General features: G+C 43.9%; 1 protein-coding gene across 1 annotated transcript in view; it reads right to left on the bottom strand.

The window, feature by feature from the left end:
* The window catches only part of LOC115156860 (glypican-1), a 111,251-nt gene that overhangs the window by 55,143 nt on the left and 28,608 nt on the right, over positions 1-27,500 (bottom strand). The window contains exon 3 of the mRNA XM_029704638.1: positions 207-365. Coding sequence (XP_029560498.1) covers positions 207-365 — 159 coding nt within the window. The remainder of the gene's footprint in view (positions 1-206; positions 366-27,500) is intronic.

Raw genomic sequence — 27,500 nt, 5'->3', positions numbered from 1 at the left:
ACACAGGCCTGATTGAGATAGCAGAGATGTGGAGGGAAAGAGACACAGGGTTTCTTCTCCCTCTCAATCTCTGTCTGTTCTTCCCTCCCTTTCTCCTACTCAGCGTCAAAAGCCTTGTAAAGCCAATAAGGGATGCTTGACCAGTCCCTCCATCTGTCTCTTTCCCTCCTTCTGCCCCCCCCCCCTTGATCAATCTCCCCACTCACCGTCGAAGGCCTTGTACTGTCCGTTGAGGGAGGCTTGCAGGGCTCGTCCAGCATCTCTGATCAGGCCCTGCATCTCGGTGCGACTCAGGTTGGATAGGCTGTCCTCCATGACACTGGTGCAACACGTGTAGCCCTGGGGACAGATCCTCAGGTGCTCTCCTAGTGGAGGGAGAGAGAGAGAGAGTAGAGAGTCGATTAACACTATAGGTCACTTAGCATCACAGGTTTGACAGGTACGGTTCGGCCACACTGTAGTTGCTTAGTCTTGTCAGTGTCATCGAATGATCGATTGATTATCTGGTATCGTCCACAGATCAACACAAAACATTTCCGTTATACCTAAGGACATACAGCACGGCAAGCGCCTTACTGAAGCGACAGCAAGTTGCACTGCGATACATACGTTATTGACGAGCCCTTGTTTACTATTCACTAGCCCTAGACGAGAGCTCGTCGAGCGATGAAGCAGGAACGGCATAGCAAACACCAAGATCAGGGCCCGAACCCGCAAAGTGTCTCAGAGTAAGAGTGCTGATCTAGGACCTGTCGTTATAATATTATTCATTGTTATCTAAAAGGCGAAATGCTTCTCTGAGACGGTTCATCTCTGGAAGCATCGGAGCGAGATGGATGGATGGGATAGGGTCAGGAACTCATGTCAACGGGGATATATGGTCAAGAAAAGCTTCAACTACAACCTTGAAATGAATACATTGTTCTTTACATGAAAAAGGTATGGACATACAGTTGAAGTTGGAGGTTTACATACACTTAGGTTGGAGTCATTAAAACTCGTTTTTCAACCACTCTACAAATTTCTTGTTAACAAACTACAGTTTTGGCAAGTCAGTTAGGACATTTACTTTGTGCATGACACAAGTCACTTTTCCAACAATTGTTTACAGACAGATTATTTCACTTATAACTCACTGTATCACAATTCCAGTGGGTCAGAAGTTTACATACACTAAGTTGACTGTGCTTTTAAACAGCTGGAAAATTCCAGAAAATTAGGTCATGGCTTTAGAAGCTTCTGATAGGCTAATTGACATAATTTGAGTCAATTGGAAGTGTACCTGTGGATGTATTTCAAGGCATACCTTCAAACTCAGTGCCTCTTTGCTTGACATTATGGGAAAATCAAAAGAAATCAGCCAAGACCAAAGAAAGAAAATTGTTGACCTCCACAAGTCTGGTTCATCCTTGGGAGCAATTTCCAAATGCTTGAAGGTACCACGTTCATCTGTACAAACAATAGTACTCAAGTATAAACACCATGGGACCACGCAGCTGTCATACCGCTCAGGAAGGAGATGCGTTCTGTCTCCTAGAGATTAACATACTTTGGTGTGAAAAGTGCAAATCAATCCCAGAACAACGGCAAAGGACCGTGTGAAGATTCTGGGGGAAACAGGTACAAAAGTATCTATATCCACAGTAAAACAAGTCCTATATCGACATAACCTGAAAGGACGCTCAGCAAGGAAGAAGCCACTGCTCCAAAACAGCCATAAAAAAGCCAGACTACGGTTTGCAACTGCACATGGGGACAAAGATCGTACTTCTTGGAGAAATGTTCTCTGGTCTGATGAAACAAAAATTCAACTGTTTGGCCATAATGACCATCGTTATGTTTGGAGGAAAAAGGGGGAGGCTTGCAAGCCGAAGAACACCATCCCAACCTTGAAGCACGGGGGTGGCAGCATCATGTTGTGAGGCTGCTTTGCTGCAGGAGGGACTGGTGCACTTCACAAAATAGATGGCATCACAAGAAAGGAAAATTATGTGGATGTATTGAAGCAACATCTCAAGACATCAGTCAGGAAGTTAAAGCTTGGTCGCAAATGACCCCAAGCATACTTCCAAAGTTGTGGCAAAATGGCTTAAGGACAACAAAGTGAAGGTATTGGAGTGGCCATCACAAAGCCCTGACCTCAATCCTACAGAAAATTTGTGGGCAGAACTGAAAAAGCTTGTGCGAGCAAGGAGGCCTTCAAACCTGACTCAGTTACACCAGCTCTGTCAGGAGGAATGGGCCAAAATTCACCCAACTTATTGTGGGAAGCTTGTGGAAGGCTACCCGAAACGTTTGACCCAAGTTAAACAATTTAAAGGCAATGCTACCAAATACTAATTGAGTGTATGTAAACTTTTGACCCACTGGGAACGTGATGAAAGAAATAAAAGCTGTAATAAATCATTCTCTCTACTATTATTGACTTTTCACATTCTTGAAATAAAGTGGTGATCCTAACTGACCTAAGACAGGGACTTTTTACTTAGATTAAATGTCAGGAATTGAGAAAAACTGAGTTTAAATGTAATTGGCTAAGGTGTATGTAAACTTCCGACTTCAACTGTATATGACGTATTATACACTTTGCTGTTATTTGGCCTCAAGCAATAAACCTTCTGCAAACATTCACACATAGGCCTCACACAGTGTGGAGATTGGGAACAGTTATCAGCCAATCAAAAATAGACACAATATTTAAGAGGTTCAACTGAATAGATTCTTTATCACATTCCGAATGTGTTCACATCTACCCACACGCTATGCATACTGTCAGATGGAGCATGTCAACATCCTATCACTGTTTAATTACATTCCCTTTCTTAAGAGGCTGTATTAAGCCTCTGGCACACAAACCTCTCTCTCTCTCTCTCTCTGATCACTGCTCTAGTCCTGCCAAGGTGAGACAGAGAGTGTGGGCTGTATCTAACAAAGAAAACCATTTTGTATTCACATCATGTTGCTCTCTCTCTCGCTAAAGTAGAGAGAGGTCTGACTAACCAACAACTCTTAAATGACTGGAAATCTTTTGTTCTGTGACTCATTGTGTATACAGAAAGCTCTACACACATGCACGCACGCACACACGTCTGAAATCGCCGTCTATTTCTAGTGACCAGGCTGGCATCTATAGAAGGGTATGTTTGGCCCACAGAGGGGAATATCAGAATAAAAGCCCAACAGTTTTACTGATCGAAAATATTGATCTGCTGTGCAGGACCTCAACTGTTAAAGCTAGAGGTCGACCGATTAATCAAAATGGCCGAATAATTAGGGCCGATTTCAAGTTTTCATAACAATCGGTAATCGGGAACAACAACTCCAAGTCTCAGAGCGAGTGACGTTTGAAATGCTATTAGCGCGCACCCGCAAACTAGCTAGCCATTTCACATCGGCCACCGATTTGCCGATAATTTTTTATATTTATTTTTTTATTTTTACACACCTTTATTTAACTAGGCAAGTCAGATTAAGAACACATTCTTATTTTCAATGACGGCCTAGGAACGGGGGTTAACTGCCTTGTTCGGGGGGATTCGGGGATTAGTTTTTGCAACCTTCTGGTTACTAGTCCAACGCTCTAACCACCTGCCTTACATTGCACTCCACGAGGAGCCTGCATGGCAGGCTGACTACCTGTTAAGCGAGGGCAGCAAGAAGCCAAGGTAAGTTGCTAGCTAGCATTAAACTTATCTTATAAAAAACGATCAATCTTAACATAATCACTAGTTAACTACACATGGTTGATGATATTACTAGTTTATCTAACGTGTCCTGCGTTGCATATAATCGATGCAGTGCCTGTTAATTTCTCATCGATTCACAGGCTACTTCGACAAACGGGTGATGATTTAACAAGAGCATTTGCGAAAAAAGCACTGTCGTTGCACCAATGTACCTAACCATAAACATCAATGCCTTTCTTTAAAATCAATACACAAGTATATATTTTTAAACCTGCATATTTAGTTAATATTGCCTGCTAACATGAAATTGTGTCACTGCTCTTGCGTTCATTGCATGCAGAGTCAGGGTATATGTAACAGTTTGGGCTGCCTGACTCTTTGCAAACTAATTTGCCAGAATTTTACGTAATTATCTACATTTTTACATTTTAGTCATTTAGCAGACGCTCTTATCCAGAGCGACTTACAGTAGTGAATACATACATTTCATTTTAATTTCATGCATTTAAAAAAAATTATTAAAAAAATTGTACTGGCCCCCCGTGGGAATCGAACCCACAACCCTGGCGTTGCACACACCATGCTGGCGTAGGCAAACACCATGCTCTACCAACTGAGCCACAGTTATGACATACGATTGAAGGTTGTGCAATGTAACAGGAATGTAACAGGAATATTTAGACTTAGGGATGCCACCCGTTAGATAAAATACGGACCGGTTCCGTATTTCACTGAAAGAAAAAACTTTTTGTTTTCGAGATGATAGTTTCCGGATTCGACCATATTAATGACCTAAGGCTCGTATTTCTGTGTGTTTATTATACACTGCTCAAAAAAATAAAGGGAACACTTAAACAACACATCCTAGATCTGAATGAAAGAAATAATCTTATTAAATACTTTTTTCTTTACATAGTTGAATGTGCTGACAACAAAATCACACAAAAATAATCAATGGAAATCCAATTTATCAACCCATGGAGGTCTGGATTTGGAGTCACACTCAAAATTAAAGTGGAAAACCACACTACAGGCTGATCCAACTTTGATGTAATGTCCTTAAAACAAGTCAAAATGAGGCTCAGTAGTGTGTGTGGCCTCCACGTGCCTGTATGACCTCCCTACAACGCCTGGGCATGCTCCTGATGAGGTGGCGGATGGTCTCCTGAGGGATCTCCTCCCAGACCTGGACTAAAGCATCCGCCAACTCCTGGACAGTCTGTGGTGCAACGTGGCGTTGGTGGATGGAGCGAGACATGATGTCCCAGACGTGCTCAATTGGATTCAGGTCTGGGGAACGGGCGGGCCAGTCCATAGCATCAATGCCTTCCTCTTGCAGGAACTGCTGACACACTCCAGCCACATGAGGTCTAGCATTGTCTTGCATTAGGAGGAACCCAGGGCCAACCACACCAGCATATGGTCTCACAAGGGGTCTGAGGATCTCATCTCGGAACCTAATGGCAGTCAGGCTACCTCTGGCGAGCACATGGAGGGCTGTGCGGCCCCCCAAAGAAATGCCACCCCACACCATGACTGACCCACCGCCAACCCGGTCATGCTGGAGGATGTTGCAGGCAGCAGAACGTTCTCCACGGCGTCTCCAGAGTCTGTCACGTCTGTCACGTGCTCAGTGTGAACCTGCTTTCATCTGTGAAGAGCACAGGGTGCCAGTGGCGAATTTGCCAATCTTGGTGTTCTCTGGCAAATGCCAAACGTCCTGCACGGTGTTGGGCTGTAAGCACAACCCCCACCTGTTGACGTCGGGCCCTCATACCACCCTCATGGAGTCTGTTTCTGACCGTTTGAGCAGACACATTTGTGGCCTGCTGGAGGTCATTTTGCAGGGCTCTGGCAGTGCTCCTCCTGCTCCTCCTTGCACAAAGGCGGAGGTAGCGGTCCTGCTGCTGGGTTGTTGCCCTCCTACGGCCTCCCCCACGTCTCCTGATGTACTGGCCTGTCTCCTGGCAGGGCCTCCATGCTCTGGACACTACGCTGACAGACACAGCAAACCTTCTTGCCACAGCTCGCATTGATGTGCCATCCTGGATGAGCTGCACTACCTGAGCCACTTGTGTGGGTTGTAGACTCCATCTCATGCTACCACTAGAGTGAAAGCACCGCCAGCATTCAAAAGTGACCAAAACATCAGCCAGGAAGCATAGGAACTGAGAAGTGGTCTGTGGTCTCCACCTGCGGAACCACTCCTTTATTGGGGGTGTCTTACTTATTGCCTATAATTTCCACCTGTTGTCTATTCCATTTGCACAACAGCATGTGAAATTTATTGTCAATCAGTGTTGCTTCCTAAGTGGACAGTTTGATTTCACAGAAGTGTGATTGACTTGGAGTTACATTGTGTTGTTTAAGTGTTCCCTTTATTTTTTTGAGCAGTATATTATAATTAAGTCTATGATTTGATAGAGCAGTCTGACTGAGCGGTGGTAGGCACCAGCAGGCTCGTAAGCATTCATTCAAACAGCACTTTTGTGCGTTTTGCCAGCAGCGCTTCGCAATGCATTGCGCTGTTTATGACTTCAAGCCTATCAACTCCCAAGATTAGGCTGGTGTAACCGATGTGAAATGGCTAGCTAGTTTGCGGGTGCGCGCTAATAGCATTTCAAACGTCACTCGCTCTGAGACTTGGAGTTGTTGTTCCCCTTGCTCTACATGGGTAATGCTGCTTCGAGGGTGGCTGTTGTCGATGTGTTCCTGGTTCGAGCCCAGGTAGGAGCGAGGAGAGGGACGGAAGCTATACTGTTACACTAGTAATACTAAAGTGCCTATAAGAACATCCAATAGTCAAAGGTATATGAAATACAAATCGTATAGAGAGAAATAGTCCTATAATTCCTATAATAACTACAACCTAAAACTTCTTACCTGGGAATATTGAAGACTGATGTTAAAAGGAACCACCAGCTATCATATGTTCTCATGTTCTGAGCAAGGAACTTGAACGTTAGCTTTCTTACATGGCACATATTGCACTTTTACTTTCTTCTCCAACACCTTGTTTTTGCGTTATTTAAACCAAATTGAACATGTTTCATTATTTATTTGAGGCTAAATTGATTTTATTTATGTATTATATTAAGTTAAAATAAGTGTTCATTCAGTATTGTTGTAATTGTCATTATTACAAATAAAGTTTAAAAAAAATCTGCAGATTAATCGGTATCGGGTTTTAGGCCATCCAATAATCGGCATTGGCGTTGAAAAATCATAATCGGCCAACCTCTAGTTAAAGGCAAGCATTTTTCCCTTATTTAGCTGTAGCCTGCTATTAATCGATATGTGTATGTGGGTGTTTCTACATTTGTATCTGTGTGTGCTGGTCCGTGAGTGTAAACAAAATCAAATTTGACCAACCGGGAAAAAAGGCTATTTCTAGGGGGTTTAAGGTTAAGGTTAGAATTAGTGTCAGGGTTAGAATTAGGGTTAGAATTATAGGATTTTAAATGGGAATCAATTGTGTGTCCCAACAAGGTTAGTTAAACAAGACTGTGTGTGTGTTTGTGTGTGTGTATGTGTGTGCGTGCGTGTGTGCTTGTGTGTGTGTGTGACTTGTGTGTCCATGCGAGCGAATGTGTTGTTGTTGCCACGGTGTGTGTATATAGTCCTGGAGTGTCTCTTCAGTCCTTTGTCAGTATATGAATTAGCTGTTATTTTCCTCTTGAGGTACTGGCGAGGAGATTGCCTCAGTATGGAAGATAGAGTGACACTGAGCAGCCCTCATCTTACCATGTCACCGCAATTACATCAAAACCGCAGCAGACTCATACACTCATTCCTCTGACTTGTGTGTGTGAAGGTGTGTGTGGTGTGGTGGGGGGGGGGGGGTGTCTGTGTGTGCGTGGGTGTGTGTTTGCCTGGTCTATTGCCTGCTGCCTGCTGTCTGAAGGACATCTGAACTAAGTGAGCTGGCACACACACACTCTCACACATACACACACACAGCCTCCTAATCCTCCGCCTTGCACAGCTCATCCGTAATAGTGTTGTTTCTCCAGTCGGTTTGTCTCGAAGCAGAACAGACCTCCGCATTACACTCATACACTCAAAAGTGTGTATGAGTGTGTGTAAGTTTGTATGAGTGTGTATGAGTGTGCGTGTGCATTTGTCCGTGCCTGTGCCTGTGCGTGGGCAAGCCAGCCAAATCACTTTCAATCAGACGGTAGAGCAGATTGAAGAAGCAGCGTTCCTTAACGGTACTCTCTGTCCCCTCCTCGCCAGTCATCACTCACACTCCATTTCCTTCCCAGAGGACACTAGGGCAATCACAACAGTATTCTTACTGAAGAACACATACCTTACTGTCGTAGAGTCACACAACCTTTAAGATGGTATTGGGAGGTATTGATAGTGCTTTCAAAGGGCATTGGGAGGTATAGTGCTTGGGAGGTATTGGTTGTGGACAAGTTATATTCTTTTGAATGCTGTGGAATTACCCTATCGGAAGGCACAGGGAAAATGAGGATAAGGGATGGGTATATTGAATGGCTCTATAAAAGTGACCTTTCTTTTTAAATATTTAACAGCAAATGTTGGGGGAATAAGCACAAAGATGTTGTGCCAGCCATGCACGTTATTTATGGTTAGAGTAACGACAACAAACACACACAAACTTGACCTGGTCTGACCCTTCCTACACACCCCAGCAAAGCAGCCTCCCATGTCCTTGTGTCTCCCCACCTCACCCCTTAGCCCCCTGAGAGAGGGTGTTAGAGGGGGCGTGAGCGAGAGGAGGGATGTTATGAAGCACTTAAGTTTCCTTGTTCCCCTCGAGCCACTTCCTCCTTGCACACACACACACACACACACACACACACACACACACACACACAGTCACTAAACAGGGAACAATTCTCAGGCCATTAACTTATCATAGGCCACCAGGGAGGAAAACCCCTATTAAAAACCAATCGGGGGGGAAGCTAAATAATGTTGCGCACACTCCAATAAACCCGGGCCAGAAACAGATAGACAGGGCTTTTAAAGAATGGGAGGATGTTGAGGAAATAAAAGACAGAAATAAAGAGAGAATCAAAGGGGTTCATTGCCGGATTGTTTCAATTATCGGTCTGGGCTGCTGTGACAGAGGTTAACACAAGAGTCAGGGGAAAAGAGAGAGAGGAAGGGAAGAGAGAGGGATAGAGAGAAAAGAGAGGGCGGCGGTGCCCAAGGGAGCTCCACAATGAAATAATGACCCGTTTGAAAGGACCACCGTCTAAGACGGCCAGTCAAGTAGGCTGTCTAAAAACTATTTGAATAATACTTGTCAATATAGAACTTCCATAAAGAACAAATTACACAAAGTTGAAGGAGTGACACTGGCTATAGCCTACATTTAGAAATGGTTGTCTTTCACCTTCACAAACAGTCTGCCTTTTTGCTTGAATCTACACATTACAGGAAGAGCAATTTGTCAGAGCTGTCCTTCAATGTGTCATATCTCTGATGCCCCGTTGTGACAAATTACTCAGAGATTTACAAAAAAACAACCTGTTGAAACAGACTGTCCCAGACGCTGATTACCGAAAAATCCTTTGGCTTTGTTGAAGGAGGGTTGGTATTTAGTATTTTATTAGGATCCCCATTAGCTGTTGCAAAAGCAGCCTACATATCAATGTATACACACAAACTATCTAGGTCAAATAGGGTAGAGGCGTTGTGCTGCGAGGTGATGCTTTATCTGTTTTTTGAAACCAGATTTGCTGTTTATTTGAGCAATATGAGATTGAAGGAAGTTCCATGCAATAAGGGCTCTATATAATACTGTATGTTTTCTTGAATTTGTTCTGGATTTGGGGACTATGAAAAGATCCCTGGTGGCATGTCTGGTGGGATAAGTGTGTGTGTCAGAGCTGTGTGTAAGTTGACTATGCAAACAATTTGGGATTTTCAACACATTAATGTTTCTTATAAAAATAAGAAGTTATGCAGTCAGTCCCTCCTCAAGTCTGAGCCATGAGAGACTGACATGCATAGTATTTATATCAGCCCTCTGATTACAATTAAGAGCAAAACGTGCTGCTCTTTTCTGGGCCAGCTGCAGCTTAACTAGGTCTTTCCTTGCAGCACTGGACCACACAACTGGACATTAACCAAGATTAGACAAAACTAGACAAAACTGATTATAAACGTTGATTGACTTGTTTGGATAAGTTTATTGGTAACGTTTGGGATTCATTTGGTATGCATTTTGAAGGAGGGAAACCAAATGAATTATTGATTGAAGTGCGCCAGTTAAACTGAGTTTTTATGTATATAAAAAAGGACTTTATGGAACAAAAGGACCATTTGTAATGTAACTGGGACCATTTGGAGTGCCAACAGAAGAAGATCTTCAAAGGTAAGGCATATATTATATCGCTATTTCTGACTTTCGTGTCACAACTCCCTGGTTGAAAATGATTTGTTATGCTTTTGTGTGCTGGGCGCTGTCCTAAGATAATCGCATGGTTTGCTTTCGCCGTAAAGCCTTTTTGAAATCTGACACGGCGGCTGGATTAACAACAAGTTAAGCTTTATTTTGATGTAGTGCACTTGTGATTTCATGAAAGTTGAATATTTATAGTAATTTAATTTGAATTTGGCACTCTGCAATTTCATTAGCGTCCCACTAATCCGCAAGAAGTTAAGGGTTTCAGTGACTTCATTAGCTGTGGTTGCTGATGTGTATATGGTTGAATCATGAGCATACATGGACACACATGCTTTGTTTAATGCCAGGTCATTGGTAAAAATAGAAAAGAGTAGAGGGCCTAGAGAGCTGCCCTGCAGTACACCACAATTTACATGTTTGACAGAGATGCCTCCATTAAAGAAAACCCTTTGAGTTCTATTAGATAGATAGCTCTGAATCCACGATATGGCAGAGGTTGAAAAGCCATAGCACTTAAGTTTTGAATCAGTTCAGCAGTAATAACTCAGATAGAACGATGAGGCAGATATTTCACTGGATGTGTAAATGTGAAGCATCCACTTAGTGTTTCCACCCACTACCAAATGTGGTAGTGAGAGGAAGCCCAGTGGCCGGCAGTGGGAGAAGATGGAACGAGATGGATTTTGGCAGACATTCTTCAAATTTTGTCATTGATAAAACCTTTGATCTCAATACAGTTTTCTGTTCCCAAAACTATAATTTGTTACGAACAGAGGGGACTAAGTTTTCTAGACTACCCTTTGCTAAAGTTTTTTTTTTAAATGTAGTTGTTTAGAGGGAATGCAAAAGTGAATTGAGTTATTGCAAATGCGCACTTCACAGAGTAGACGTTCCCTAACAGAAATATGCAAATGTAGGCAAAAATGCACCAATAGGATCTCGTTAGCTCGTGCTTGACTCTGCCCACCTCCTTGCTTGTTCTGCCCACTATGACTCATTTGTTCCCATTGGAAATGACAGGCTGTGGCCTATCTTTGTTTACTCATAAAAATATTTGGTAATACTCTCTAAACTGTGACAGCGGGTAGCCTAGTGGTTAGAGCGTTGGGGAGTAACCGAAAGGTTGCAAGATCAAATCCCCGAGCTGACAAGGTAAAAATCTGTCGTTCTGCCCCTGAACAAGTTAGTTAACCCACTGTTCCTAGGCCGTCATTGAAAAATAAGAATTTGTTCTTAACTGACTTGCCTAGTTAAATAAAAGGTAAAAACTATAATTATTTTTTTTTAAATGCAAATTTCCAGTAAATTTCCCAACATTTTTGCCAGTGTGTGTGTAATCCACAGCTGGGCACATTGACGTCACTGCTAGGGGAACTACCCAACATCACCAGGGATGAGATGATGACACCATCAATCAATCAAATGTATTTATAATGCCCTTTTTACATCAGCTGATGTCACAAAGTGCTATACAGAAACCCAGCCTAGAACGCCAAACAGCAACCAGTGCAGATGTAGAATCACTGTGTCCCACTGAGGATTATAAAACAAACCAGGTGAAAACTCCACAGGGTTGATAGAAAGTTACAGCAGTGGTCACTGAGCTTGTTGCACAGTGACCCACCGAGAGTTCTTTCCAATAATCCTGGGATTTACCTAAAAACTGTCCAATAATCCTGGGATTTACCTAAAGACTGTCCAATAATCCTGCGACTGTGACCTACGTAATAGAAATAAAAAATGATTTTAACCACAACTCAGTCCCTAGCCCTTAGCCGCGGCCCAAGAGAGACTGGCTGTCACTCACAAGTGGGTTCGGAATTGGCATTTGGAAATCACTGGGATATAGTGTGGAGAGGTTAGTGTAGTGGACTCTATTTTTCTCTGTTTCTCTCTCTCACACACACACAAACACACACCCACACACGTCTTCAGCCCACCCAGGCAATAATATCCCCTTGGTGCATGTGTCTGATCACCAGGTTGGTATTGTAATGTGATCTAGAGGTTGGCAACAGAAATAGCTTCTTCCCTCCAGCAGCAATAGCAGCAGGCCATAACACATGACTACTGGTGGCTGGCTGGGCTGGCTGACCTCTGGCGAATGTTCTTCCTAAACCAATCCACCTTCTCACAGGCCATCTGACACCCACACACACCACGTACCAGAACATACACATTTTACATACTTTATTTGAATCTACAAATCACAAATCATACCATAATGATTCAAAGATTTCCAGAAAGGGATATCTGGGCACCTAGGGAAAGAGATAGCACCTTGTTCTCCGGACAGCAAGGCTGTCCATGACTGCTGACAAGAAGCAGTACCTCGCCAGCTGATTCGCCTTTGTCTTATGCCGGTCTGCAGTCTGGGGGGATGAGACTTCCACAGGCTCCTCAAATGTTGCTGTTAGGTACCCACCAACAACTTGAGACCCAGACACACACACACACACACACACACACACACACACACACACACACACACACACACACACACACACACACACACACACTGGCTCTAACACAGGAGGCAGAATTATCAGGAATATGATGGATTACAACAGGTTTTGTAATTAAGTTGCTGTAGCCTGCAGAAACATGCATGGCTGCCTTCCATGACAGGCATGTGACAGACACACACACACATCCCAGTGGTAATGTCACCCGATGAATAACCAATGAGCGTATGAGCTGGGACTGTGAACATCACCGCGCAGGCAACACTGTTACAGATGTGTGTGTGTAGAACATGTGAGCAGTCACGGGGCTCCTCAGGCTTCTAAAGTGTTTGACACATATGCGTTTGGGTGTTCTGTCTAAACGTACAGTCCTGGTCTGGGTCAGACGTACCGTATGTCAATTTGTGAGCCATGCTGCCTAGTGTCTAAACACAACAGGAACCAGTCACAACGCACAGCAGCGTGAAAACATCTAAATGAGGTCACCGTAGTATGTTGTCGTATTGTATTTTTGATGAACCAAGAAGACACGGTGGCAACACAGCTTCCTAGGTCTCTAAAACATCACCAAAACAGACGGATCACCATCCTGTACTAGTTAGCCCCTTCATAAACAAACCTCTGGGTCATAGACATGACTGGGCAAGTGTGTGTGTCTGTGTTATATGTGTGTTATCTGTGTGTGTGTGTGTGTGTGTGTGTGTGTGTGTGTGTGTGTGTGTGAGACTCGTAACAGTTTCAGTCTGTCTTGGGTCATTTAAAAAGCAAGACAACAACCGCCTGTGATGACCTCATTTCTGTTTTCCTCCTGCTGTATGGCGTGACTGGTTCTCTGGTCTTTAGACAGCATGACTCACAGGTTGACACGCTTCATACTGAACACCCCTGTCACATGACTGGGGACAGTCTGTCAGAGAAGCAATGTAATAGTTTGGGCTGGCAGCAAACTCGCAGAGCTGCCAACTCTCACGCATTGGCGGTGAGACAAGTATTTGACCATCTTCTCACGCCTACACGCCACACCTCTTATCTCACGCATTGAAAAGTACTGGGTTTTTTTTGTCGAATGAATCCATTGTATAGTCAGTGCGTTACCTTTTCAACTGTGCCCCAAACCATTTTGAAATCGAAGCATCTGCGCCTGCAACTTAACATTACGAGCAGGCCCACTATAATTGTCCTTTCTTGCCACAGCATTGTGAAACGCAGCTCATTGAAGCATATGAATGGTCTAGTTATGTAAGGGATAAAGGGGATTGGATGCGCATTTTAAAGAAACGCCCCAAGATTAGAGTGGAGCTGAATGAGGAGAGAGAACGTTCTCCGCTGAGTTTATAAAACCGTAAAAAGAGCACCACGGTAGCATTGTTTTATGTACAATGTTGTCAACAAAATGAGGTTGCTGTAACTCCCGTCCCTGTTTCAGAATGAAGCCTCTTGACAGCATGTACGAAAATCGATTTCATCCACATTTTCATTAATCCCCTCGTTTGTGATTGGCATTTAGGCTGTGACATCAGACAGACCTACGGTATGTTTTAGCAGGGAAGTTTGGTAGGGTGACCTGATTTGGTCCCCCCCCTTCGCTGCTATAACAGCCTCCACTCTTCTGGGAAGGCTGTCCACTAGATGTTGGAACATTGCTGCAGGGACTTGCTTCCATTCAGCCACAAGAGCATTATTGAGGTCGGGCACTCTCAGTCGGCGTTCCAATTCACCCCAATGGTGTTTGATGGGGTTGAGGTCAGGGCTCTGTGCAGGCCAGTCGAGTTCTTCCACACTGATCTCGACAATCCATTTCTGTATGGACCTCGCTTTGTGAACGTGGGCATTGTCATGCTGAAACAGGAAAGGGCCTTCCCCAAACTGTTGCCACAAAGTTGGAAGTACAGAATCGTCTAGAATGTCATTGTATGCTGTAGCGTTAAGATTTCTCTTCACTGGAACTTAGGGGCCTACCCTGAACCTGGGGAAGGTAGCGTTATCCTGGCATCTGCCAAACCCAGATTCGTTTGTCGGACTGCCAAATGGTGAAGCGTGATTCATCACTCCAGATAACGCATTTCCACTGCTCCAGAGTCCAATGGCGGCGAGCTTTACACCACTCCAACCGACGCTTGACATTGTGCATGGTGATCTTAAGGTTGTGTGCAGCTGCTCTGCCATGGAAACCAATTTCATGAAGCTCCCAGATATATATTGATCTTTTATTTAACCACACCAGAAAGTCCCATTGTCAATCAGGCCTCTTTCCCAAAGGAGAACTGGAAATTGAAATTCATGCTTTGCGGCAGTATTTGGTTTGAGTTGGGTCAATATATTGTAAGTAGCAGTGCTGTCAGTGTTGGGTAGTCTGGTAGCAGTGCTGTCAGTGTTGGGTAGTCTGCAGCTCTGTTCAGAATACAACAACCCACACCTAAATCAATTCCTAAACAGGGAAAACAATGAAGCATGACTAAATGAGTCGCTCTAATGGTCTTGGTACTACCAACGTGTGTTTTACATTCCGCTTTGACGGACAAGGTCTTCAATGCGTCTGTGTACAGTTGTACTGTGGCTTCCTCGACATAGCAGTCCTAGAGGATGAATCCTAACATGCAGCGTCCCATGCAGCGTTCTCTGGTTGAGAGAGACTCACTGACATGGGAAATCATGTTTCACACTGACAATAATGTTGTTAGAATGTTGTGAGTACGTCACATATGAAGAGCAGGCTGGGTGGTCTCATTTCTAAACGGCTCAGGACAGGCTAGTTCTCCAGGCTTCTATTAGTCTCACTGATTGAGACAGAGACAGACAGAGAGAGAGAGAGTAAAAAAAGAGGTAGGTGAGAGAGGGGGACAGAGAGCTGAAAGAGAGAAAGATACAGAATAAAGGGATAAAGACAGAGTGAGAGGTAAACGGAGAGAGAAAGAAAGACAGAGAAAGAGAGTGATCATTTAGAATGTAGACCACCATATTTTCCATCCAAACCACAATGACACAAACCCCGAAAGAGCACACAACATCACAGTACAGCAGCTACTTCCGAATACTAGGCCACCACCACTGCCCATTGTTCAATGTAGGCCACAGGCTAATGTATGCCGCAACATTTCCTGTTCATTGCAGAGCAACGTGGAGCTTGACCAGTAATTCAAAATCATGTATCAGAGACCGCAACTCCCAGCTTCCCCCACGATCACAGAGCAAATACCAGGCAAAATTGGGAAGATGAGTCATTTGACCTTTGGTAGCAGTAGGGGGATCGGATGGGATAGGGTTGGGTCTCTGTTGTTTAGATCGTTTAGGTCAGGGCTCTCCAACCTTGTTCCTGGAGAGCAACCATCCTGTAGGTTTTCACTCCAACCCTAATCTAGCGCACCTGATTGTAATAATTAGCTGGTTGATGAGCTGAACCAGGTTAGTTACAACCGGGGTTGGAGGGCTTTTCTCCAGGAACGGGATTGGAGACCCCTGGTTTAGTGTGATCATGTAAGGCATAGAGTGTCATCATCATACGGGAAAGTCCATTGATATTGCGCTCAACAATTCCTTCCTCTGATATGGGAGCACCAATGTGAATCACACATTACTGTCACTGTTGTTTTGGTAAGTTCGTCTTCCTTATTTTTAGTTTGAGGTTTGGGCCTACATAGCTCAAGTCTGCACATACATTGCAGTTGTTTGCTCGGAAATCTCTTCAGTGACCATAAGTCCTCCTCCCAAATGTTTTTATGGTGTTATATTTGAGTGAAAACAAGCTCCAACCACCTCCCTGGAAGCAGCAGAAAGCCAGCCCAGCAGCACCAGCTCAAACAGGGATGGTTAATCTTTCTTTTGACCTGTCGGAGCCAGACCTGTGTGCCATTCCTGGAAGAAAAGACCTGCACACATTCCACAGGGAAAATCCCCCCCGAGTCCTGACCACTCAACCATTTGTTAAGGCCTGCTGCCTGCATGCGCCTGAATACAGTAGTGTTGGAGGGAACACCAAATTACTCCACAGCAATCACACACACCTACTCAGGCATGCACACACACGCATACACGCACGCACGCACGCACACACACACACACACACAACCTGGAATGTGTCACGTCCTGACCATGGTAAGCTGTTATTTTCTATGGTAGAGTAGGTCAGGGCGTGACAGGGGGGTTTATTCTATGTGTTCTATTTCTATGTTCTTAGGTTCTAGTTTTTGTATTTCTATGCGGCGGCCTGCAGCGAGTGAAGCAGCAAACACCGTGTTATGCGGTGATGCGCACTGTGTCGCCAGTGCGCATTCACAGCCCGGTGCGATCTGTTCCCGCGCCCCACATTCGCTGTGCTAGGTTGAGCATTCAGCCAGGAAGGGTGGTGCCAGCTCAGCGCACAGGACGAACTGTGTTCACAGCCCAGTTCGTCCTGTGCCAGCTCCCCGCATTTGTCGGGCGAAAGTAAGCATCCAGCCAGGACGGGTTGTGCCAGCTATACGCTCGAGACCTCCAGTGCGCCTCCACGTCTCAGTATATCCTGTGCCTGCCCCACGTACCCGGCCTCCAGTAAGTCTATCCAGCCTGGTATGTCCTGTGCCTGCTCCTTGCACTTGCCCTGAGGTGCGTGTCACCAGTTTGGCACCACCTGTGCCACTCCCACGCATCAGGCCTCCAGTGCGCATTCCCAGCCCAGAGCTTCCGGCGTCGGCCGGCAGCCCAGAGTCTCCAGCGTCGGCCGGCAGCCCAGAGTCTCCAGCGTCGGCCGGCGGCCGGCAGCCCAGAGTCTCCAGCGTCGGCCGGCAGCCCAGAGTCTCCAGCATCGGCCGGCAGCCCAGAGTCTCCAGCAGTGGCCTGCAGCCCAGAACCTCTGGCGATGATCTATGGTCCGGTGGCACAGAAGCAGAGGGATCAGCGGACGGAGCGGGGGTTATGCCCCGAACCAGAGCCGCCTCCTCTACTGGAGGATGCGCTGGATGATAAGGTTCTGGGTACTGCACCAGAGCCGCCATAGCCACTGGTTACCCTCCCTACCCTCCCTTTTGTTTTTTTGTTTTGTTTTTTTAGTTGCATTCGGAGTCTGCACCTTTGGGGGGGGGTACTGTCACGTCCTGACCATGGTAAGCTGTTCTTTTCTATGGTAGAGTAGGTCAGGGCGTGACAGGGGGGTTTATTCTATGTGTTCTATTTCTATGTTCTTAGGTTCTAGTTTTTGTATTTCTATGTTGGTTTGTTTGGGATGATCTCCAATTAGAGACAGCTGGTCCTCGTTGTCTTTAATTGGAGATCATACTTAAGTAGGGGTTTTTCTTCCTGGGTTTTTGTGGGTGATTATTTTTGAGTAGTGATTGTTTCTCCTCTGCGTCACGGTTTGTTGTTTTGTCTATTCAGTTATTTTGATGTATTGCATAGTTTCACAGAGTAAATAAAATGTGGAACTACACACACGCTGCACCTTGGTCCTCTCCTTTTGACAGCCGTGACAGAATGGTCTTAACGCAACGCCACACACACACACACACTTGTTTAACTGTGGACACACACAATTGATTCCCATTCAAAATCCTATTTTCCCTAACCCGTAAACTCAAACCTAAACGTAATCCTAACCGTAACCCCAAAACCTAACCCTAATTCTAAACTTAACCCTAAACCCCCTTGAAATAGTTTTTTCCTTGTGGGGACTGACAATGTCCCCAGTTGGTCAAATGTGTTTGTTTACTATTCTTGTGAGGACTTCTGGTCCCCACAAGTATAGTTAAACATGTCTACACTGACACACAAACACTCGCACACGCACACGCACACAAACACACACACACACACACACAAGTGATAGGGTAAAAAATGTATACAGTTACATATTGCAATATTCTTTTGGATTTTTTGTGTGCTAGGTAGCGTTAGCTAGCGCTAGTCGGCTGTACCTGAGACAAAACTCCGGTATTTTTTCTTCATAGCTTATCCTCCAACTTCTTTATAAATAGTGAGCCAACAGGTTTTCAGCACTTTTATTTCCATGACTGATTAAAAGTCTCGTGCTCTCTGGTCCCTCTGCAGCAGACATAGTGAGCAATATGTTTGGAACATCAAATCACAATACATTGAGAATCGCAATATATATATCATATCTTCACCTAAGTATCGTGATAATATTGTATCGTGAGGCCCCTGGCAATTCCCAACCCTCACACACACTTGAATGATCTTAACGGCGCCACATGTTGTGAGTTTCCATCCCGCTGGCAGCGAAAATTGCAATTTATGTACGGAGTGACAATAATGTCCTGCGCAGTGCAATCCTAGCATTCGTCACACATTTATCAGCTGTAACCGCAACTTATCATTCTTCATGATGCCCACAGGGGCCACATCATCCACAGAACCACAAGGTCAAAGGGGAAGAACCTCAGAGAGCCACATTTAGTTCATATTCAGGAGGACACACACACACACACACACACACACACACACACACTCAAGAGGATCATGGGCCAAATACCTCACCATTAACTTGGAGATAGAGAAAAGCAGGCTGAGGCTAAAGAAAGCCGTGTTCAAAACAAACCATAGAAAATCTCTGTAGAGTTCAAAAGATTGGCCTGCGGCCCACACGAATCCAACTTTATTGAGACACCATGACAAGGTAAATGCACAAGGTGTGCAGAAGAATGTTTGCATTTTTCTTTGGCCTAGTCTCTCGCTAATCCGCCCTGTCAACGGCGTACTGAAAGACGCTTTTCACAGCGCTCTCTTCGGAGAAAGGATGAAAACATAGGATGAAAAAAAAACTAAACGCTTCTGTCAAATCTACAGTCATTCTGAACCTGGAAGACAACACAGCTCTTTCCCGCCCGCTCTCGTTCATTTCCCTCGTTCTCCTCTGTTCACAATTCCTTTCATTCCCTTGTGACACACTCTTTCTGCTAACTTTGTTTCTCGTTCTTTTGCATTTGTGTCTCCGGAACTTCCTCTCTCTCTTCTTTCTCTTTCTGTATCCCTATACACTATGTCCCTTTATTCCAGCTTGTTTCATGTCAATCTTTCCCAAACATAGAATTATCTCGGTCTGTACCTTTGTTGTGGGTTTCTTTTTTGCTTTTCATTCTCTTAACCTCCTCGTTCTCTTTCTCCCTCCCCCTTACTCATTGTACCTGTCAAGTTGTCTGATCTAGCACTTTGACAGCCAGGTGGCTGCCTTCCCCCGGCAGAGTAAATGCTAGGACGTGCTTGCGGTGTCAAAGTGTCTGGTTGTCTTTCTGACTCAGATCCTACTCCCTATAGAAATACATATGAATAGATCTCACTGGTAAAAAAATGTGAGACGCTTGCTAGCGAGCTAACAGAGGCATTTGTGTGCCACTGCTATGTTTGTTTGACTATGACTATGGCCAGGAGTTCTTCCTGACAATGTGTGATCAGGAAAAACTCCTGGCCATGTATGCATGAAGTAACTATGCTGAACAAAAATACAAATGCAACATGCAACAATTTCAACGATTTTACTGAATTGAAATAAATAAATTAGGCCCTAACCTATGGATTTCACATGACTGGACAGGGGAACAGCATGGGTGGGACTGGGATGGCATAGGCTCACCCACTGGGAGCGGGTCCACCCACAGGGTCCACCCAAAAATGTTCCCCACAAAAGGGCTTTATTACAGACAGAAATACTCCTCGGTTTAATCCGCTGTCTGGGTGGCTGGTCTCAGACGATCCCACAGGTGAAGAAGCCAGGTGTGGAGGTCCTGGACTGCCTTGGTTACACATGGGCTGCGGTTTTGAGGCCTGTTGGACGTACTGCCAAATTCTCCAATAGAACGTTGGAGGTGGCTTATGGTAGAGAAATTAACATTCGATTCTCTGGCAACAACTCTGGTGGACATTCCTGCAGTCAGCATGCTAATTGCACGCGCCCTCAACTTGAGACATCTGTGGCATTGTGTTTTGTGACAAAACTGCACATTTTAGAGTGGCCTTTTATTGTCCCCAGCACAAGGTGCACCTGTGTAATGATCCTGCTGTTTAATCAGCTTCTTCATATCCCACACCTGTCAGGTGGATGGATTATATTGGCAAAGGAGAAATGCTCACTAACATGGATGTAAACAAATGTGTGCACAAATGTTGAGAGAAATAAGCTTTCTGTGCATATGTAAAAAGAAATCTGATATTTTATTTTAGCTCATGAAACATAACTGATGTTCCAATGGTATCTGGTGAATAAGGCGTTAGCCATGAGGCTAATTCATTACTGCCTACCTGACAAAACCTGCGCAACCATGCTAACCTGTCCTCTGAAAATGACCTGTAAAATGATTACATGAGAGGCTCATCTATAGACCAATCAGCCTTGTTAATACAGCACGCCCTCTCATCCAACCAACACATTAAAATTAGACAAACTTATCTCGCTACTGCCCAAATATTAATCAGAAAATAACCTCCCCTTTCCTGAGCTGTTAGAACGCACCACAGTGGAGAGGACAAAGGTGGTATTCTCCACTATCACTACCATGCTCCAAACACTCATTACTGAGAGATGGCTTCTGCTGAAAGGGTAGATGGTTATCTACCTCTGTACTTGCTCCACTAAGAGAAAGAGATGGAGAGAGGAGAGAGAGCGGTAGCGGAGGAAGAAAGAGGGAAAGGAGAAAGTATGAAAGAAAGAGAGCTGGCCTCTGCTGAAAGGGTAGATGGTTATCCTTACCTAAAGAGAGTGAGTGAGTGACAGAGAGAGAGAGAGAAAAATAGTGTGAGAGAGAGTAAGGGAGAGAAAGAGGAGAAGAGGAATAGACAGTAGGGCTGGGAATGACCAGGAGCCTCATGATACGATATAACCACGATACCAGTGGCGGTCGGCGCAGTTTAAGATGAGGGAGGATTATATATTTTAATGAGCATGGCCTTATTTCTATTACAGCATGTTGGATGACGATCATTCATATTCCATTCACCCTGGTCAATGTAACATTGATAGGTTTAGGCTACTACATGATACTCAAATTTGTCCTATACCCATCATGAGGTTGCTACAACCAGGCCTACAAATTAAAGTTTACAACGTAGATGAACAGGTTGCCAGACAAATTGGAGTAATCAAGGTGCCAGACATTGACACATTCAATACCGCCTTGGACACTCTTGCCTTCATCTAGCTGATCTACAGTGTAATCATTAGTCCAAACAGTTGCAGACGAGAGTTTCTATTGGACAAATACAGGTGTGTTTATCCCCATTTCGTACCGCTTCCTTCCATTTAAGAAACGTTTTTCAACAGAATTGGCAGAATGAATACAGCCCGGATCACCCGCAAACACAGTTCACTTTCAAGCAGCCACATACAACAGCATGATCACTTTGCTCGTTGTATAATTCCTTCTCACATCTACGCGCTCTGCTCCTCTCACCATTTCCCTTCAAAAAAAAAAAGCTTTCCAAGCCAAACCTTCATACCATAACCGCTAACAGCACACACAGCCTACATCATTGTCACCATATTAGCTAACGTCATAGTCAACATAGTTACTAGGACTAACGCATTAGTAAACCCGCTACAATCATGCAGTACAGTGTCGGCCCCGGTGGCAATAAATTAATAAAACCAAAAGCTTACCTTGACTTGGAAGAGTTCCAGTGTTGGATAGCCATAGCCAGGTAGCTAATATAGCATCCCTCTCTATTTGAGCCGGGTGTTTGAGTAGGCTAAACTATGTAGCTGCATTTGCTAGCTAAGTGAAAGTGACAGCTAAAAAATACAACAAACTCTAGCTAGCTCTCTCTCTATCTCCTCCTTTTTGAAGATATTAATTTGTTCAGAAATGTTAAGCTATTGTCTTTCTCTTTCTTTGAGTCAACTACTCACCACATTTTATGCACTGCAGTGCTAGCTAGCTGTAGCTTATGCTTTCAGTACTAGATTCATTCTCTGGTGAACAACATGTCAGTTCACGCTGCAAGATTTCTGATAGGTTGGAGGATGTCCTCTAGAAGTTGTCATAATACTGTGTAAGTCTATGGAAGAGGGTGAGAACCATGAGCCTCCTAGGTTTTGTATTGAAGTCAATGTATCCAGAGGAGGACAGAAGTTAGCAACATGGTGCTACCCTACAGAGCGCTGTTGAGGCTACTGTAGACCTTCATTGCAAAATAGTGTGTTTTAATAAATGCTTTGGTGACGTGAATATAGCATAGTTTTATCTGAAAAGGATAACTTTTTTAATGTTTCACTTTTTGTTTTTATGAAATTCACTGAGGAGGATGGTCCTCCCCTTCCTCCTCTGAGGAGCCTCTACTTCACGATACTTAGGTGTCGATACGATATGTATTGCGATACTCACGATTCTATATGTGTTGTGATTCGATACTAAGATTTTATTGTGATTCGATGTTCCAAACATACTTTTTCTTGCCACTGTATGTGAAACCTTTGGAAATACCTGGATTTCAACATAAATTGGTCATAAATTTTGATCTGAACTTCATCTACAGTGAGGGAAAAAAGTATTTGATCCCCTGCTGATTTTGTACATTTGCCCACTGACAAAGAAATGATCAGTCTATAATTTTAATGGTAGGTTATAAAGGGAGTGCTCCTAATCTCACCTTGTTACCTGTATAAAAGACACCTGTCCACAGAAGCAATCAATCAATCAGATTCCAAACTCTCCACCATGGCCAAGACCAAAGAGCTCTCCAAGGATGTCAGGGACAAGATTGTAGACCTACACAAGGCTGGAATGGGCTACAAGACCATCGCCAAGCAGCTTGGTGAGAAGGTGACAACAGTTGGTGCGATTATTCGCAAATGGAAGGAACACAAAAGAACTGTCAATCTCCCTCGGCCTGGGGCTCCATGCAAGATCTCACCTCGTGAAGTTGCAATGATCATGAGAACGGTGAGGAATCAGCCCAGAACTACACGGGAGGATCTTGTCAATGATCTCAAGGCAGCTGGGACCATAGTCACCAAGAAAACAATTGGTAACACACTACGCCGTGAAGGACTGAAATCCTGCAGTGCCCGCAAGGTCCCCCTGCTCAAGAAAGCACATATACATGCTCCTCTGAAGTTTGCCAATAAACATCTGAATGATTCAGAGGACAACTGGGTGAAAGTGTTGTGGTCAGATGAGACCAAAATGGAGCTCTTTGGCATCAATTCAACTCGCCGTGTTTGGAGGAGGAGGAATGCTGCCTATGACCCCAAGAACACCATCCCCACTGTCAAACATGGGGGTGGAAACATTATGCTTTGGGGGTGTTTTTCTGCCAAGGGGACAGGACAACTTCACTGCATCAAAGGGACGATAGATGGGGCCATGTACCGAGGGAGCTGAAGGTTCGAGTTGCCAAACGTCAGCCTCGAAACCTTAATGACTTGGAGAAGATCTGCAAAGAGGAGTGGGACAAAATCCCTCCAGAGATGTGTGCAAACCTGGTGGCCAACTACAAGAAATGTCTGACCTCTGTGATTGCCAACAAGGGTTTTGCCACTAAGTACTAAGTCATGTTTTGCAGAGGGGTCAAATACTTATTTCCCTCATTAAAATGCAAATCATTTTATAACATTTTTGACATGCGTTTTTCTGGATTTTTTTGTTGTTATTCTGTCTCTCACTGTTCAAATAAACCCACCATAAAAATTATAGACTGATCATTTCTTTGTCAGTGGGCAAACATACAAAATCAGCAGGGGATCAAATACTTTTTTCCCTCACTGTAGGTCACAACAATAGACAAAAACAGTCTGCTTAAATGAATAACACACAAACAATTATACGTTTTCATGTCTTTATTGAACACACCGTGTAAACATTCACAGTGCAGGGTGGAAAAGGTACTCTTCCTAATCCATGTCAAACTGATATCATCATCATCATTATTATTCTAAACTTTATCTTGTTAATCCCTTGTCATAATGAAATCACCATCATCATCCTCATTATCATCATCTTCATCCCAACCACTCTGAGGTGCAGAGTGAACATGTGTCTGAGTGTGTTTTGAGTGGGCGTGTAGCTACACACAACGGGCGTGTATTCCTCTGACATCATTGCACTCTTTCCCCTGCACCACAGCCAGCCACAAAGCCCTCCTTTGTGTGTCAAGCTCTCCAACCGTGGCTCGCCAGTCGCTTCCTGAGATCATGCCACACTGGCATCAGAGAATGACACTGAATGGACGGAATAGCACGTTTAATTAACTTCTTATCTGTCAGACACGACAAGCCATGCCAGAAAGAGCATGTCAGATCATGCAACATTTGATCTTTAGGGGGATTTTATCTTTGGGAGTTTATGGGAGAGCAGGATGGGATGGTGATTCGAAAGTCAACCAGGAAGTTCATACAGTCTCATGACCAGTGAGAGACTGCTGTGGTCGATCTCTTTTGTATAGGTTACTTAGGTTATATTGTTGCACTTGATTTCAATGAACACAAAAATATGCCCACAGGCACAAGTATGCAAGTGTGTGTGTGCGTGTGTGTGTGTGTGTGTGTGTGTGTGTTCTTTGTGTCTACAGTACAGTAATGAACATGTCTTCAAACAGCAGCCTCTTTCTACATGTCCAGACTGGATTGCATAACTCTGACTTCACTGATGCTTTGTTGATAACTAGCCAGACTTTCTATACAATGTTCATCAATCAATGCCACTATCGGCTACATGAAATGACTTAAAAGGCCCAGTGCAGTCAAGAACACGATTTTCCTGTGCTTTATAGTTCCACACTATGAGGTTGGAATAATACTGTGGAATTGTGAAAATTATAACAATGCTCTTTCAGTGTAAAAGCTGTTTGAAAAGACTGCCTGAAATTTCAGCCTGTTTTGGTGGGATGGAGTTTTGGTCTGCCTGGTGACATCACCAGGTGGTAAATTAGTTAATAGACCAAAAAGAAAGAGTTCCAAACCTCTCTTCCAATAACAGCTGGTTTTCAGTTTTCCCCTCCCCACTCAGACCACGCCCAGATAGTCCTAACAAAATTCTTGCTTTAGAAATTGCTCTTTGCTAAGAAGCTATTTGTCACGGGTGTCATAGGGATTAGACCAAAATGCAGCGGGAATGTGTATACTCATCTTCTTTTATTCGGCAGAAAGAAGGAAAAACAAAAGTATACAAAAATAACGACGATAACAGTCTATTCAGGCACACAGCTAAACAAGAAACAACTACCCACAAAATCCCATAGAAAAACACCCCTCTTAAATAGGACCTTCAATTAGAAGCAACTAAGGAGCAGCTGCTTCTAATTGAAGGTCAACCCAACAAACACCACATAGAAATATACATACTAGAACTAACATAGAAATAGACGAACAATAACATAACCCAACAAACCCCAAAACACTCTAAACAAACACCCCTCTTAAATAATAACATAGCCCAACAAACCCCGAAACACTCTAAACAAACACACCCCTGCCACGTCCTGACCAAACTACAATAACAAATAACCCCTTATACTGGTCAGGACGTGACACTATTTTTGTTTATTTTAACCATTTCAATTGAAAACAATCACAGTAAGGTGCTTAATTGTTACCCGGAAATTACTTAATATTGACATAAAAACGGCTGCATTGGACCATTAATGCACTGGGATAATTTCCATGTTCATTTGAAGTGAGGAAAGCTTAACATTTGTTGATGAAACTGTACAAAGAGCAGTGTGTCAACTGAGAAACAGACACACCTGCATGTCAGCACACGCTCAGACCAATTACAGGTCCTGGAGACACAGTGACCATCAACACCATCATCTACAACAACACAGAGTATTCTGGGTATTTACGAACATTCATTCATTCAATTCCTTCAATTAACTTAAATTCATTTAAAAAACGCATTCATTCACTTTGTCAAGCTACTATACAAATGACTAACACAGGAGTTGAGGAGAATTTTGTGTTGGATCACATTGTATCTAATCAAAAGGGGGCAGTGGTGTTCTCCCAGAAGCTTGGCTGCTGCGTAAAACCCATGAAACAAACAAAAGGTGTAATGGGTCCGCACTAAAAAAATTTTTTGCATGAAGCTTACTTCATTTTTTTCCCTTTTTCACTGCATCGGGGATAGAGTACACAGACGTTTCAGCTTTACAGCCTTCTTCAGTGTGTAGGTTCACAATGTATCTCCTTGTAACACTTCCCCTAAGTGTTTGAACTTTACAGTCATGCAAGAGGAGGTAAGTTGTAAGAAAGGCAAATTGGCTTAGTGTGACCTTTTGCGTTAAACATCTCTTTTTCCAGTTTTGCCATCATAACTACAGAGTGTTACATGCATTTTTCTCCAACAGCCCAGAAATCATGAGGGTACAAAATGCGCTGGCATACAATAGCTCCACCTGAGTTTAACACTCCTGCTGTGTGAATAATATAGCAGTGCTCATATAACAAGGCCAGCCATAAAGCACAGCTCTGTTCCCACCTGCAGCTTCTAAATTGGAGAGAAACCTTTTTTTTGTACAGTGGTGAAGCAGAGGTGCTGAGAGAAGGACTGGAGATCAAAGACTAACAGAGGGAGCTGGGGAGAGAGAGAAACAGGAGGAGAGGGGAGAAAGGGCACTGGCTTACAGCAGGCCACGCCCATGAGAGAGAGAGCAAGAGGGGGGGATAGAAAGAGAGCGAGTGGAACAGAGAAGCAGAAAGGTAAAAAGTGAGAGAAAATACGTGGGAGAAACGATCAAGTAGACAATGGAAGACAGAAATGAAAGTTAGAGAGAACAGATAACGTAGGCTAATGCGATTAGCATGAGGTTGTAAGAAACAAGAAAATTCCCCAGGACATAGACATATCTGATATTGGCAGAAAGCTTAAATTCTTGTTAATCTAACTGCACTGTCTGCACACAATTTACAGTAGCTATTACAGTGAAAGAATACCATGCTATTGTTTGAGGAGAGTGCACAGTTATGAACTTAAAGTTATTAGTAAACCAATTAGGCACATTTGGGCAGTCTTGATACAAAATTTTGAACAGAAATGCAACGGTTGA

This window comes from Salmo trutta, chromosome 21, assembly GCF_901001165.1.
Source record: "Salmo trutta chromosome 21, fSalTru1.1, whole genome shotgun sequence".
Taxonomy (NCBI): domain Eukaryota; kingdom Metazoa; phylum Chordata; class Actinopteri; order Salmoniformes; family Salmonidae; genus Salmo; species Salmo trutta.
This window is presented reverse-complemented; position numbering and strand designations above follow the sequence as displayed.